We start from the raw sequence: 17,013 nt of genomic DNA on the forward strand, positions 1-17,013 counted from the left end.
AACAGGGCTTCTTCAGTTGGTCTACATTGAGCCCCTGCGGAACCATTGACAAATAGATTCCTTTTACACAGTCGGAGGTATTTTAACGTAGAACTAACACACTAACTTCCGGTTGTCGTTCGTTGCCGGACGGTATTCTGCTTTTCCAGTGTTGTTATTGTAAGTGATGTCTTTACTAATATTCATTTTTGGATTAGAAACATATTTACATGCTAAATGTTTTTTTAGACGCTAAGAGATGTATATATAAGTGTATATTGTGTATCTATGGCTTGATGGACATGTGTGTCTAGTGTTAGTCTGATCAAGGTGCCTTATACAGCTAATACAATCAGATTAATACTATTCAGAAAATGTACCGCGTAAATTCGAAATTTTGAATTGTAATAATGAGTATCAGTCCAGTAGTGTGAATGTCCTTGCACATATGTCATACCGACTGTTAATACTTTATTATTCTTTACTTTTTAAATCTGTGCTTCTACAGGCCACCCGATTTTCTGACCTGCCGTCATGACCCTGTTTCATTTTGGAAATTGCTTCGCTTTGGCGTATTTCCCTTACTTTATAACATACAAGTGCAGCGGGCTGTAAGTGTCTCTTCTCTTTTAAATCTGCAACAATTGTTGATACAGCCATAGAACATTTTCAAGTTGCTCCAATTTGAAAGAAATGTGTTCCATTGGAAAGGGCCCGGAAAAACTTGACATCAAATCTACTGAGAGTATCTTGAGTAATAAGGAAATCGCAAGCTTTTTTTATATCAGCAATTGACACCTTAATAAAAAAATTTAAAAAAAGGTAGGGACGAGCCTTTTGTGACCTTCTACAGCTTGGTTGACACCATGATGATTGTTGGCAATATTATTTGGCTTATTAAGACAATTTATTTTAGTAAACTTATAAATCCCACATCTCAAGATGTATATTGAGCATTAGGATAAGCGGTTCAGAAAATGGATGGATGGATGATACATAATTTGGTGTTTGTAGCCATTTCAAGATGTGTTTAATGGACTTTACTGAATGCACGCACCACTTATGTATTTGGGGTGAGGTCGCGAGTTAACTTCCGGTTGCTGGTCAATGCATAGCGCAATGACGGCATACAACTCTTCAAAGTGTACTCAGTCTGCTGGAATTATGTAAAGTTATCATTAATGACATATTAGCATTATAATTGTGAGAGTTATCCAAGTATCATAGAAGCAATCAAAGCACGCTTATCTGATTTAACGAGCCATTGACAGTCTCACAGTACGTACGCATGTGTGTGTGTGTACTTGCGTAGCATTGAGACGCATAGCTGTCAGGATCAATGTTCTCATGGCTCGATTGTTTCTCAGTCCCCTTGAGTGACCGGAGCTTCGTGATGGCAGCGGCTGGCAGTCGATCGGCGGGCAGAAGCCTAATGGTGCCAAGCGGGGAGGGAGAGGGAGTGGGCTCAGAAGGGAACGGAGGTTCGACCACTGGCCGACTCTTGTTGTTGCACACCCGCGATGGTCAAATTGTCTCAGTGAATGTTAACTTTCCGTCTCCTTTGTAGCACTGGGTCACTGTTAAAGTGACCTAGTTGAATAGCTGAATATAGCGGGCGGGCGACACGTAGTGTTGGCTGGAGGAGCTATCCATTCGTCTTTATAAAGTCAAAACATTTGATGAAATTTCCACCTCGAAAAACACTGAACTCTGAACTATTGAATATACCTCATTAAACAACCCCGCTATATCACACGTTTAAAGAATTTGGTTATTTTAACATCCGATGGCGCCAAAGTAGATTTAAACAGCCGGACACGCGAAACTCCTATGCTGCCTGTTCTTTCTGCTGGAAATACGTAATATGTTGCCGTGCATATGGTCCATTACCCACCAAGGCGCAAACAGTGAGTGAGTGTGAGTGAGTGTGAGTCACTGGGATACATACATTCATGAACAACCCCGGTCACCTTCTTTCGTGGTCGAGAGAATGCCTTGACAGTTTACACAATTCTCAATCAAACATCAAATAAGTCAGCTTATCTTTAAATAGCGTCACATCCAGTGGTGCTTGTCTCTGGAAATTGGTCAAATAAGTCAGCTTATCTTTAAATAGCGTCACATCCAGTGGTGCTTGTCTCTGGAAAGATGTTTAAAAGAACAAAAAACCTCAAGCATCAAATCTATCAGAATTAATAACGGAGGTGTAGGGGTTTACCAAAGGTCGACTGTGGGTTAACAAGCAATTTCTTACAGCAGTCAATGAATGCGAGAGTTTTTTAGACCTCCTGCATGCTCAGCCTGTGCAGTTACAGAACAGCAATCTGTTAGAAAATGGCCACCAGCGTTTCTTCACATACACTATATTGCCAAAAGTGTTGGCTCACCTGCCTTTATTCAGATAAGAATTTCAGTGACATCCCATTTTTACTCCATAGGGTTTAATATGACATCGGTCCAGCCTCTGCAATTATAACATCTTAAACTCTTCTGGAATTGCTTTCCACAAGGTTTAGGATTGTGTTTATGGGAATTTATGACCATTTTTCCAGAAGTGCATTTGTGAGGTTACACACTGATGTTGGATGAGAAGACCTGGCTCTCAGAGCCTGCTCTAATTCATCCAAAATGTTCTATAGGGTTGAGGTCAGAATTGTGCAGGCCAAGTTCAAGTTCAGTCACATCAAACTCTCATCTGTGTCTTTATGAACCTCGATTTGTGCACTGATGTCCAGTCATGTTGGAACACGAAGGGGCTAGCGCCAAAATGTTCCCACAAAGTCGGAACTGTCCAAAATATTAGTCCCTGTGCTCCAGTGAAAGGAGCTCTGAATGCTTCAGCATACCAAGAGATCTTGGACAGTCAAACAGTTTGGGGATTACCCCTTCCTGTTCCAACATGTCTGTGCACCAGTGCACAAAGGAAGCTCCATAAAGACATGGATGAGAGATTTTGGTACGGAGGAATTTGACTGGCCTGCACAGAGTGCTTCCCTCAAGCTGATGGAATACCTTTGGGTTGATTTCGAGCAGACAGTGAGCCAGGCCTTCACGTCCAACATCAGTGTGAGACCTCATAAATATGCTCCTCGAAGAATGGGAAACATTTCCCATAAACTCACTCCTAAACCTTGTTGAAAGTCTTTCCACAAGAGTTGAAGCTGTTATAGCTGCAAAGGGTAGACCAACGTCATATTAAACCATATGGATTTAGAATGGGATATCACTTAAAATCATATGTGAGTCAAGGCATGTGAATCAAGGCAGGTGAGCGAATACCTTTGGCAATATAGTGTACCTATATGATAAAACTTACCCATCTTGAAACATGTTACTATTTACAATATCATTCTTTTGTAATTTTACATGCTGCTTTCGTGTTCCGTTTCCTTATTGTCGCGACAAAAGGGTCAACTAATCAGCTTAGTAATGTCAGAGCTTTGTGAGGGTCTGCATAAACCTCTTAGTAGTGTACAAATGGTGGTACAGTACTTCGTTTAACAATAAATTTTAGGCTTTATATTAGTATTTTTGCAGGATTTGCAGGAAATGGTGAAACTTACTCTCCAGGTTTTTGTCTTTTCCTAATAAAATCTCATCTTCACCCTGTGCGTCTGAATTTTAGTTCCGAGTACAATGCTTTCTGGAGGTGTGTCCAGGCCGGAGCTACCTACTTGTTTGTGCAGCTCTGTAAAGTGAGTGAGCTTTCTAGTTTGGCATTTACCTTTAAGCTAAATGAGGACAATTTATAATAAACTTTCCTATTAGATAGATAACACTGAAAATGTCTGGATAATCATCCCTTAAGAACATGGAAAACTCTGATGTGACTTTTTTTGCTTATCTTCATGGTTTATATTATTGTTTTTGCCAGATGTTGTTCCTTGCAACCTTTTTCCCTACCTGGGAAGGAGGAGCTGGAGTTTATGACTTTGTAGGGGTAAGTGTCCAAGTGGCATCACATGTACTTACTAGACACAACATTAGGTACTTTTGTACAATAGATGAGATTCAAAACAAAATCTGTTTCAAAAAGTATGCCTTCAAAAAGATAAGTATAATTACCTCTGCTGAGGCTGGAAAATTCTAAACATGTCTGTCCTCCTCATAATTGCTGATACTGTTTCAGTAAGACCTTTAAAGTGACAGTAATTTGCACAAAAATGGGTGCCAGTTGCCATACACAGCAAGCTTTTTTAATCTTGCTGTATCTCAGTTGGATCTGGTGGGTCACGGCCCCGACGTGGCGTCAATGCAAGCAGACTGTAACAATGAAAAGTGATAATACATTCCATGATACATTTTATATGTTTATGCAACACAGTATAATTGATTCTCCTGTGGCTTGTACTGTATGCCACCTGTGCTCAAGGTGTTGTCTCTAAACATTTTTGTAGATTTTCACAGCTCAACAAGAAGCCATACAAAGTCTTTTCCTGCTTGGCAGAGGTAATAATGGTCCATTTTAATGGAAACTTGTTGGAGATGTTAAGTTACCAATATGTTAATGGGGGTTCTAGTGCTGCACTGCAACACACAGAGATATTTTGATTACCTTTACATGTGTGTGACAAAATATTAGAAACAGCTAATAGTATGATGCAGTACACCACTGAAAAACTACAACCTCAAAATAATTTATATATTGTGTAAGTAATTTCTCTCAGCCAAAGCGGCATCATAATACTTTTAAAACAAGATTTTGTTTATTTTTTTTGATAGAGCTCTGTGATTTGATTAGAGAGTGCAGGTGTACCTAAGGTTTTGGACAAGACTGTAATTCCTGGTTTTCCTGCCATACTGTGTGTGTGTGTGTGTGTGTGTATGTGTATCTATCTATCAGGAATTCATGAAAGCAACAGTGGACCTTGCAGACCTGTTGGGCCTCCATCTTGTCATGTCACGTAATGCCGGCAAAGGAGAGTACAAAATCATGGTAGCCGCAATGGGCTGGGCAACAGCAGAACTTGTAATGTCAAGGTAAGCATTGTCCTTTTTCTTTGAAAAATTACCATAACTTGACTTTGTTGCATTTAAACAAATAGCTCTGTTTCGTCAAACGAGTGTTCATATCTCGCTTGTCTGCTTGTGGCTCTGCAGATGTCTTCCTCTCTGGGTCGGGGCCAGAGGGATCGAGTTTGACTGGAAATATATCCAGATGAGCTTTGACTCCAATATTAGTTTGGTGAGTGTCTGCCATTCATTTTCCGATCCACTGGGGTCTCCTTTTCTCACATACTTTTTGTTCACAGTAGCACTGGCAACATGTCAATCTCCATTTTGGAATCATGGCAACGTTTGAAAAGATAGTTCCGCTCTGTGGTCAGATGAGCACATTGTCAAATTGTTGTTATTTCTCTTCTTTCTGTCTGTGCACAGGTCCATTATATTGCCATGGCAGCAGTAGTGTGGATGTTTACACGCTATGACCTTCCCAAGAGCTTCAGACTCCCTGTTACTGTGCTGCTGGCACTATGTGTCTACAAGTCCTTCTTAATGGAGTAAGTACATCCTCAACACACTCATTATTGCATATACACCAAACACGAGCACGGAGAGCAGCAAACCCGTTAAGTGGGATTTCTATCAAAAACTGTAACCAGAAAGTTGCATATAAAAGTGAAGTGTCATATCAAAGTTAAAAAAGAAAAAAGGATCTCTAGGGCTAGGGGTGTCCCAAGCCGCAACAAACTCGCTTAACAGCACAAGCTGACAGAGGAGCAAGCGGAGGCATTGTGAGCAGAGGGAGATGCGTCACTGTCTGTGTGAACTAACAAATTCTGTCTAAAGTATTATTTGTATTTTTTAGACTTATTATTATTTTTCAGGCGTTTCATTCATTCTGTTCAGTACTAGAATATGCTTATGTTAAGTTAAACATTGTGGTCATTTAGCACTTTAAAGCAGTGGTTCTCAACTGTTGTCGTCACCCCACGACCTGTATTTTTCTATTGTTGCAAAGTCGCGACCCACTTTCATTTCTTGTCTCTTTTCTACTATGCTCCGTGTGGGAACGTAGTACGCCTCTGTACTGTATTGAAAGAAGATAATAGGAACACGTAATTTTTCACTAGCAGCCTGCAACCCACCCATAATTGGCCCATGACCCACTTATGGGTCTGACCCACCGGTTGGAAATCACTGCTTTAAAGTATATGTTTTTTTATTTATTTTTTTATTCAATTGTAGTATGTTCTTATGTTTAAGGTTAAGCTTTATGTGACACACTAATTTATAAAAAATGTTCTGTTTTTCTGAGACCTACTGCTGCTGACTAATGTTCCCTGTTTGAATAATATAATTTGATTGAAGCTGTTGCTAAGAATCCATACAACAAAATAAATGTATGTATGATTCGTGCTGACATTGTATCAGCTCAATATCGGTAATACCAATGCCAGTAAGCCTAATAATAGTAATGCCAATACTCGATGTTGAAAGTAAAAAGTTTGTTTCGGGACATCCCTATTGAGGGCATCTAACTCTGGTATCCTGACTTTTGGGCTTGTAGAGAATCTGACAACACCTAGGCCTGGTACAGAAGTAAGGATTTTTCAAATCGTAAAAGAGATATTCCTGAGCCATCAGGAAACCTCTTCTTCATTTCTGGCTTTACTCTTTTCTCTATAACTTCCAAATACTGCTCAGAACGCCTCATTCCTTCAACTGGATGCAGTGGACCGACCGACTCCACGGTAACTGAAACAACCCCAGAACATCATCTTGATAATGCGACTTACAGATGATTGAGCAACTCCCACCAACTGCGATATTTTCCGTTGTGACATGGAACAGTGGTCGTGTAACGCGATAATCGTTTGCCTTTTTTTTCGGTGTAATATCCATAGTGAAGAGTGCGTCTTGCTCGAGCGTTCACACAACAATGGGCAGGCGAATAGCAGTGAGCGGGGATAATGCAATACCAAGAGGGATGATGTAATATCTCATCGGTCACGAAACTATGCTGGTTTTGTAACATGTAAGCATTTGTCTTACCATATTTGGCAAAAAAGGCGCCAGAGGCATGAATACAGATAGTCATGAACTTTTAATTGCGATATTTTCGATAATACGTGGAGAGAAATATGAAAACAAAAAAATTGCCTGGTGATCCAATTCATTTGCACAAAGCTATAGGGTCCAGCCCCTGTTGTGACCTTAAAAAGGCTGCTAAGCAATACAGAAAATGCACAAATCTGTACATTGAAAAAAACTTAAGATGATTCTTGATAGTGCTTAATTTGAATTTGGAGGATGCTATGAAGCCTGAATGTGGCGACTGCACTTAATCAAAAATAGGATAGTGCTATAATATGATGGCTCAGCTGGTCGGGTTAGTACATTTTATTTTCAGTGCAAATCATATATAAATCTGTAATAAAACAAGGTTGTATGCTGATCCTTAAAAATCTTTCAGTAAATAATTATCATTAAAAATACTCTCAATCCGTAATTCACCATTCAAAGGTATTCAAAATACCACAAACCTAAAAACTGTTATGTTTTTGGTTGGAAAGCTTTGTCAATTTTGTATATTAAAAATCCGCAATGTCAAAATATTTTGTAATAAGATTGAGCTAACTTCTAATAGCCACATTTAATGAATGGGGGTCTTAAATCTGATCAGAATGTCTTAAAAGGGCATATATTTGTAAATTGCAGGTAACCTATAACATGAATTGTTGAATGTATGTTAAATGTCCTTCTAACGGCATAGCTAAGAACTTTTTTTTTTCCACCTCTGTATGTGCAGGTTGTTCATCCAAGCCTTCCTTCTGGGCAGCTGGACCGTGTTGTTGGTGAAAGCTATGCTGACTGGAGCGATCTCTCTCTGCTCACTTTTTCTCTTTGTCACCCTGGTGCACAGTAACTAAGTCCAAAACTACTTATATTGACGGGACTTACATGTAAACCACCAATTGGTAATCAAACCAATTCATCCCCCCAAAAAGTCCCCCTAATTGTTGATTTGGTGGACCTGCAATGGGGCTTATTCTTTTGCTGTGGATGCAAGTGACATCAGAATACACCCTCTTTTATATTGACTGAAACACTGAGATATTGTGAAAGGCGGTGTCTTGTGTCACAAATTAAGCCATCATAAGTAACATTTATGTTTCTTTCTTTTTATATCACAGATTAACAATACATTTTGATTGTGCATGTTTGGTAAAGTATGGGTTTTGTATGTGGACACTAGAAATTAAATTTTATTTTTAGAAATGTCGGTCAATATCTATGAATTGGAAATAATCATTGAGCAACCTATTTATTTTTCATCACAGTTCAAAACATTTTACGTGTATGTGATTAATACACTTGGAATGTTCTAAACCTAGGAGAAACATTACCTGATCATTTATCTAGAAATACCACAGGACAAATTCAAACCTGTAACCCATAGTGTCGAGAATGTTTCTATGTGTGGAGAAAATACATTGAATACAGTTTTTAGGGGGGAAAAAAATTAATTATTGTTCTTCCTCAAATCTGGATTAAAGACATAATCTTCCACTTGCCATGGCCTCTTACACCTGAGTCTTGTTGGCCAGTTGGAGGAGTTCGTAAGATGACATTCCTACAATAAATTAATAAATATGAACTTGTTTTTATTGTTTTTTCGTGATTGATTAGACTGTTGAGTTTCAGGGATTTTTTTTCTTGGTTGTCCATCTTGATTTATCCTGGTCAAACGGGTTTCGAGCGTACCGATAATTGGGCCGAGTGTGAGCGGGAAGAAGGTGCAAAGAGGATAACAGACCCGAAAGTACTTCTACAACAAACAATGGAAGAATGGCACCCATCCTCTGCATGGTTTACTTTCATTCTAAACAACAACAAATAATGGTGGTCTGGCTATCTGGTTTTCATTATGACTACTCTGCATTAAACCAACATTTACATTTTTAAATTACCCCCTTCCCCCCCAACATATACAGTATCAATACTCAAATTAGTCATGATTTTTCGGGATATTTATCCACTGTTGGAGCAGAAAGATTTTTGGGGTGTTTGTAGTTTACGCGAGAGTGATGATAAGACTTTCAGAGTGATGATAAGACTCCCCCCCCCCCCCCCCCTTGCTCCACCTCTTCACGGGTGTTTCAGGGGGCCCACAGCGTTTGCATTCTGAGCAGGCCTCAATGCTCATGGCTGTTCGCTAATTGCACATAGACATTGCTTTCTCTGTTGATACACTGTGGCTTGTGTATGTAAGAAAAACGGATGCTGGGAAATGCTAGTAGGCTGATGAATGCACATTCCACTGAGAATTAAACAAGTGTGACTCTGGTGGCAGGGGGTCAGCATCACTAACTAGTAGGGTGTCTGCAGATCTTGGGTTTAAATTGGACTTTACCAAATTAAGGTTTTAAATATCCTGAAAAATGACATGCATGAGGAATCCCACAGATGTCATTTTCATATTACTTCACCAGATGGTGCCTTTCCTCGAAGACCCTAGAAAGTTGGAAGCATCAAGCTCAGTATCCCTGCAAAATCAATGGTTGGCAGTAAAGGCGAATGTATAAGGGAGAAAAGTGGCTCAGCCTTGTCAACTGAAGAAGAAGAAATTTATTTATAATCTCGCAAACTACTAATCTGACTACCTCAAAGAGTGAGGTGTGACGTGGACTATCAGTCCTCCTCCTGCAGTTCTCCAGTCAGCATGTCCTGGCCCAGCTACATCAAGTACCACGGCCTGGCCCTGCCACCCGGAGCACACTCTGAGGAGAGCTTGGAATATGCCCAAAACTTCGCTGTGGAGGACACTGACGTGTTTACTGTGACATATCCCAAATCAGGTACTGTGCTGTTTATTTTAATGTCTAGTCTGAAGGACATGGTATAATCCTTTGAGAGTCTGGGACTTCATATAACAAAATGCAACATGATGAAGATTATAGTCAAAATTCAGAGTGACAGGTTGGACCAAGATGTTGGCATTCATGTGTACAGGTTTGATGAATTAAGGGCAGCAGTGGCATACAATAGTCCAGTTTGGGGGGGGCACTACGACTGGGTCTGTAAGTACATTACAATATTTGCACTATTTGAAACCGCTTCATTCTCTGCTCTTCTTAACTATTACAATATTACATTTTAACTTTTAAAATTGTATTTCATGGTGGCTACTGATTTAAATTTAAGAATCTGACTTGAGTACTGTGAGGGTTTCATTCTTTCTGTACAGAATTTAGATTGGCTTCACTTCTGGCCTGCATTTGGCAGATGTGCCTTGTGACCATTATCATCAAGTCTTTGGCGTCTTGGAACGTACTTTGAATTTCAATGGCAGGTGAACGTGTTGTTTTATCAATGTTAGATACGCTCGACGCACCACAAAACTATAATTCGCACAGTTTAAGCGTGAAGTTTTTATTTACGTGTTGGAAAGTGACATCCACTAGTCCCGTGGAAGTGAGAAAGTTCGGAAGTGGTGTGCTTACTTCTGGTACCCTCGGAAATGTGCCTATTTCAAATCGGGCGTCTTCTTCTTGTCTCCTTTTGGACATTGGGTGGTGATATTAACTTTTAGGGCTTTCCCGACCCAACGGTAAATATGAAAAAGATTGGACGCTGTCGAATATATCTTTCTGGTTGCTCCAACTTCGTAAATTTGAAACACATATTCCAGTGTACGTGAATGTCTCAGCGGATCCGCCTGGCTCTTCGCCTCGGTAGCGTGAAGGACAAACACAATGCTTACACAGGACCTTTATTTTATGTACCATGGATGTATGCTGCCAAATGAAACCCACTCCCAAGAAAGCCTGACATTTTTTGCACAGGACTTCACGTTTAAAGACGACGACGCCATTGCCGTCACGTACCCAAAGTCAGGTCAGTGTTGTTGTTGATCCATCAGTGTTGCCTCTGGCGGTCCTTATGTATCGTAGGATATTTTTTTGCTAATATGGAGTCCATGTAAGTGTTTATCAGCTACCACTGACACCAGATAGGCTTGAGCTGTGATTTCTAGTATACTACTTGATTTGTTATTTATTTATTTATTTACTGATGAATCAGATGTTCACTCAACGTTGGTCAAGTTGGTGTTTTTGTTTCTGTACTGAATGATGGTGCAGTCTATGCCAGGGAGCTGATGATAAACACTAAGGGGGGGAAGCATGGCAATAAGTTGCACCATCGGATTCTCTAATCCAAATGGCGTGTAAGTGTGTGGACATTGCAATATCGCGCAGACGAAAGATAATCATGGAATTATATGAATCTTGACTTTGCGTCATTCAAAAGAATAGTAACAATACATTTAACATGAAAGTCAGAAACGTACATTGTGTCAACTCGTACATGAAACGCATGAGCTGAACTAGACTGGGAGCTAATTACCGGCGTTGTGGAGTGAATTCGTGAATTGCCAGCAAAAGGTGTGGTTCTGTGAGTGTGAACTGTGCATTACTTCTCTTGAATGTCTATTTGTAATTGAACAAACGACTTAGACTAAAATTGTGAAAATCACTTATTATTAAAGTGTTCATTTTGTACATTCTTAGTAAAAAAAAAACAAAAAAACAAGATTTATACAACTTTTGGCATACCTACGCTGTGTATACAGTAATGTACATAGTAATATAAAATGCTCTCCTCTGCAGGTACAATCTGGATGCAAGAGCTCCTCCCGCTGGTGCTGAGTGGGGGGGACTTGACGCCCATTCAAACCATTCCCAACTGGGATAGAGTTCCCTGGCTGGAGGAGAAAAGATTAAAAGTAGTTGTGGATCAATTGTCTTCTCCACGAGCGCTGGTCACACATTTTCCTTATCAACTCATGCCACAGTCCTTCTTCTCCTCAAAAGCCAAGGTTAATTGTGCTTCCAAAAACAGAACTCTCGCTCTCTTGAGCAAATTCAAAGTCATCCTGCATTTGACTCCTTTTACCCCCATCCTCAGGTGATCTATGTAATGAGGAACCCCAAGGATGTCATTGTGTCTTCCTATTACTTCCACCAGATGGCCACTTTCCTTGAAGACCCTGGAACCTGGGATGAATTTATGGACAAATTCCTGGAAGGCAGAGGTTTTAGTTTGAAAAAGTTTCTTTCCTTATGTGGGCTTGCCGTCACTCCGTGCCTTGTTGTCATGGTAGGAAAGGCTGTTGTCCCCCTGAGAATAGGTGGGGCTGGGCGAACAGTGGCTAATTTGCATGAGAGAGAATACAGTACCATATGTCCAGAAAAGTAATTTAAATGAATAGATGGTGATTTCATTCATTTAATTACTTCACACATTGATGCCAGTACTGTATTAAGCCCCCATACAATGGATGAGATCGGATTTCTAGGAATTGAGGTGTAATGTTAGGAGCTATCATTAGACATGTACTTTCACGTTCACGATAGACGGACATGTCCCCCCCACCTTTTCAGAGGGCCATCCCCTGCACTTTTACCATCCAGCACCCATTGCTTCCCCCCCCCCCCCCCCCAATTTTAACATTTATATAATTGTAAGAGAATATGGGCTCCTTATTTGTTATTCTAGCTATGTCTAATCTACTTTTATCATTGATGATCATATTTACCTGTTTTCTACTTCTGGAGCAAAATCTAGAGTTAATTTTATCACTTTCCCTTGTAGATGCCATAGTTTTACCTTCCACATGATTGTCACTTGAGCTGAGTTCTCTTCCTTGGTCAGAATGCGAGTGATGTCATCTGAGATACGCCTCTGACTCATGGTGGAAAACTAAATAGTACACTAATTATTCCATTATCAACAAAACGTCAGCGACAGTGCATGATGGTGTTCACTGATTAATTAATCTTTTACACTGACCATAATTTCTCTTCTGCACCCCCACCCCACATATGAACATTGATTTTGAATTATATTACAACTAATACTATTATACTTATTCTTATTATGTACTATTAATTATACTATTTTGACCAAAGCATTCTTTGTCATCTGTCTGCAGTGATGTTTGGCAAATGGACCGACCATGTCAAGAGTTGGAGGCACACAGAGCTGGGAGACAGAATCATGTATATCACATATGAGCAAATGATTCAGGTAAAAAAAAAAAAAAAAACGATTCTATGCGACACACACACTTAGAGGATTCATTGAGAAATGCTCATACCTTGCAGGACCTTCCTGCAGCTGTGCGTCTTATTTCCGATTTCCTGGGGAAGAACCTGAGTGACAAAATCATTGAGAAAATAGCCTACCACTGTTCTTTCAACTCCATGCAGGCCAACATCATGTCTAACTTCAGTTTGGTCCCCAAAGTATACATGGACTCTGACAAGTCTCAGTTCCTTAGGAAAGGTGAGGCAGCACTTCTCTTTTCTCTGGTTACAGCTGGTCATTTACGTATGTTGTCAATTTACATGCGTTGCTTTTGATAGGAATATTGCCCCCACTAACATGGCCGCTACATAGGCACGTCGCTTAGCCAGCCTGCTATCGCGTACTCATCTAATGTTCATATATGTGGTTGTAGCAGTTATAGCAAATACATAACCTGTGTGCTAAGGCTAAAGAAAATGTCCTCGTTAGCCTTGAACTAATGTTAATGCTTATCGTGTTAAGCAATTAGCTAATGTTAGGAGCGAACAGCTTACCATAATAACTGTCCTTCTTCGTCAGGAATGGAATCAGCCACAACGTACTTCCTTTTTAGATGCTCCTGTATAACTGTCGTGCTGCCACGAAAGGCCCGTTCAGTCTCATGTTTTGAATTGCATTCCTCTACAGTATTTGGGCTTAAATGCTTTCAAGCGGTCCTGCTACGCAGGTGACTGTAATTTTTCTGGGTACAGCACGGCTAACCCAGTAGACCACTACTTTGCATGTCCGTCACGCCGCAAGCAGACAACAGGGAAGCGCAGCGAGCATTGGGAGGATTCAAACGCTTTTGTGAGAAAATCAAAGCTTAAAAATAAAAAGAAATGACGATTTTGACGAATACATTTATTGTCGATTATCTTGGTCGTCGTGACTAATCGTGGCAGCCCTAGTATAGTCAAACAGCCCCTCATCCAGAGAAGCAACTGCTTGCGAACTGTTTTGTATATTTTGTCGGACTGGATTTCTTTCTGTTTTGTGTGTGTGTTAGGTGTTGTTGGGGACTGGAGAAAACATTTTAGCTCCGAGCAACTGGTCCACTTCTCCTCTGCCATTTACAAGGAGCTGGAGGGCGAGCGCTTCACTCTGCCATGGAGCCTGGATGGCGCAACGGATGTAGCAAATGTGGTTGCACAAGTTTAAATGCCACAGCTGAAGTTTCAAAGTTAGGTTATTTCATACTCAAATACAACCCTAATTCCAATGAAGTTGGGACGTTGTGTTAAACATTAATAAAAACAGAATACAATGATTTGCAAGTCATGTTGAACCTATATTTAATTGAATACACTACAAAGACAAGATATTTAATGTTCAAACTGACAAATGTGATTGTTTTTAGCAAATAATCATTAACTTAGAATTTTATGGCTGCAACACGTTCCAAAGAAGCTGGGACAAGTGGCAAAAAAGACTGAAAAAGTTGAGGAATGCTCACTGTACTGCATCAAAAACCGATATCAATGTGTAAAGGATATTACCACATGGGCTCAGGAACACTTCAGAAAACCATTGTCAGTTAACACAGTTCATTGCTACATCCACAAATGCAAGTTAAAACTCTCCCATGCAAAGCAAAAGCCATTTATCAACAACACCCAGAAATGCAGCCAGCTTCTTTGGGCCCAAGCCCATCTGAGATAGACTGACGCAAAGTGGAAAAGTGTTCTGTGGTCCGACGAGTCCACATTTCAAATTTATTTTGGAAATTGTGGACGTCATGTCCTCTGGGCCAAAGAGGAAAAGACCCATCCGGACTGTTATGGACGCAAAGTTCAAAAGGCAGCATCTGTGATGGTATGGGGCTGTGTTAGTGCCAATGGCATGGGTAACTTAGACATCTGTGAAGGCACCATTAATGCTGAAAGGTACATACAGGTTTTGGAGAAACCTATGCTGCCATCCAAGCAACGTCTTTTTAATGCACGCCCCTGCTTATTTCAGCAAGACAATGTCAAACCACATTCTGTACGTGTTACAACAGCGTGGCTTCGTAGTAAAAGAGTGCAGGTACTAGAGTAGCCTGCCTGCAGTTCAGACCTGACTCCCATTGAAAATATGTGGCGCATTATGAAGCGTAAAATACGACAACGGAGACCCCGGACTGTTGACCAGCTGAAGCTGTACATCAAGCAAGAATGGTAAAGAATTCCACCTACAAAGCGTCAACAGTTAGTGTCCTCAGTTCCCAAACGTTTATTGATTGTTGTTAAAAGAAAAGGTGTTGTAACACAGTGGTAAACATGACCCTGTCCCAGATTTTTGGGAATGTGTTGCAGCAATAAAATTCTAAGTTAATGATTATTTGCTAAAAACAGTGAAGTTTATCAGTTTGAACATTAAATATCTTGTCTTTGTAGCGTATTCAATTAAATATAGGTTGAACATGGTTTTCTAATCATTGTATTCTGTTTTTATTTGTTTAAGACAACGTCCCAACTTCATTGGAATTGGCGTTGTATTATACACAAGACTTAACCCGCCTTTCCCCTGTTGACTAATCTAGTTTGCATTGTCCCCACTACCTGAATTTAGTATGATGCTGGGACGTATACTATGCAGGTTTAGTGCTTCACATGGGCCATGGCAGGCTTCATTATCAATATAGTTACTGTACACTAACTGGCCTCTTTATTAGGTGCACCTGCACAGTCAATTGAGATCCAATACAATACCAATACATTGGAACCTCGATAAAACGTACCCCGATATAACTGATATCGGATAAAACGGACCATCGGCACTGAACAAGGCGTCCAAAAATAGTTTCCATTTGTCACTTAAAATGCCGTTGACAAAGTCTGGTAGTTCCAGAATTGGCCGCTGTTGTTTACTGGCGCTGTGGTGTAATGCAGGCAGAGAATGGCGAGTGATGTATTTCCGGGTCAAGGCTATACTAATTATACTCGATCCTCCTGTTGTTGAGGGTGGGGCATTGACGTTGTGGCCATGTGACAATGGTAAAGCTATTGTCCATTGTACATACAGTAGAGCAGAGAGAGAGAGCATCATGGCTGCAGCGTTAACTGTGAGAAGTACAAGACACATCTTTGGAGTCTGGAACAAGCTATTTTTGGTACAGTAACAGTTTCTTTTAAATATTTTTTTTGTCAAGCCGTTTGCTTTTGCAAATGGAATTAGGAAGCACACAAATTCCCCGCGGCTCATGAAAGCGACTCGCCTATGATGAGTACTGTATGTCAACAATGTCACCATGACGAAGCACACCGGAATGGTAAGTTTGGATAAAATTTGAAACTTTCAAACATTTTAAAGCTTTTTTACAAATATTTGTTTACAATAACGTTGTACTGTACTTGATGTTTTAGGCCACACAAAAAAATCTACAAAACAACAATTTTGTACTGTACAGTAATATGCATGGATATGGCCATAAAATAAGTGCTTCAATGTAACGGACAATCGGCTATATCGGACGATCCCCTCCCCTATTACTCCGCTCTATCAAGGTTCCACTGTATATTAAAAGAACGGGCCATGCATGTATTACTTAACAAACATCATGTATACCTACTGCCATACTAACAAGCATAATTCTTATAATCACTGCATATGTTTTTAACCTCATGAGTATATTGGTTCTTAGCTTGCATGATATTGAAATACATTACTTACCACAAGCATTTTATTTTTAATCACTACTTGGGTGCCTTATTTACCTAGTTACAAATGGGATGATCAAATGCTTGTAATTTCATTTTCCATTTACCTTTTAGCGTATATGATGGTACTAAAATAAATTTCTTTTTTTTTATTAGATTGCTTTGCTAATGGATTTATTGCAGGCTAATGTTTTTTGGAATGCTAAAGGATTCCTTTTGTTTTATAAAAATATTTTTGGAACTCATTGGTTTAACTTTTTATTTAGCCTCACAGTCATGTATGCCAGAGTGACAGAATACATCAACCAAAAATAAATAA

The 17,013-nt window shown here is 39.9% G+C and overlaps 2 protein-coding genes across 4 annotated transcripts; both read left to right on the forward strand.

Annotated features, from left to right (window-relative positions):
* The first annotated feature begins 76 nt into the window (after positions 1–76).
* Positions 77–8,581, forward strand: tmem147 (transmembrane protein 147). Its single transcript, XM_061675551.1, has 8 exons — positions 77–159; positions 488–590; positions 3,605–3,674; positions 3,854–3,919; positions 4,823–4,959; positions 5,080–5,164; positions 5,359–5,480; positions 7,733–8,581. Exons 2-8 carry the CDS (start codon positions 514–516, stop codon positions 7,851–7,853), a joined length of 678 nt encoding a protein of 225 aa, XP_061531535.1. The 5' UTR covers positions 77–159; positions 488–513; the 3' UTR covers positions 7,854–8,581.
* A 1,032-nt stretch (positions 8,582–9,613) lies between these two features.
* Positions 9,614–16,939, forward strand: sult2st3 (sulfotransferase family 2, cytosolic sulfotransferase 3). Of its 3 annotated transcripts, none has more exons than XM_061673909.1 (6): positions 9,614–9,782; positions 11,595–11,803; positions 11,893–12,019; positions 12,920–13,014; positions 13,092–13,272; positions 14,063–16,939. In XM_061673909.1, the coding sequence occupies exons 1-6, from the start codon at positions 9,647–9,649 to the stop codon at positions 14,212–14,214; spliced, it is 900 nt and encodes a 299-aa protein (XP_061529893.1). In that variant the 5' UTR covers positions 9,614–9,646; the 3' UTR covers positions 14,215–16,939. The 3 variants fall into 3 exon arrangements, with proteins under 3 accessions (XP_061529893.1, XP_061529892.1, XP_061529891.1); XM_061673908.1 differs by lacking the exon at positions 9,614–9,782 and adding an exon at positions 10,239–10,821 and having other exon boundaries at positions 11,953–12,019; XM_061673907.1 differs by lacking the exon at positions 9,614–9,782 and adding an exon at positions 10,241–10,821.
* Positions 16,940–17,013: the final 74 nt, after the last annotated feature.

Source organism: Phycodurus eques, chromosome 4 (assembly GCF_024500275.1).
Source record: "Phycodurus eques isolate BA_2022a chromosome 4, UOR_Pequ_1.1, whole genome shotgun sequence".
Lineage (NCBI taxonomy): Eukaryota > Metazoa > Chordata > Actinopteri > Syngnathiformes > Syngnathidae > Phycodurus > Phycodurus eques.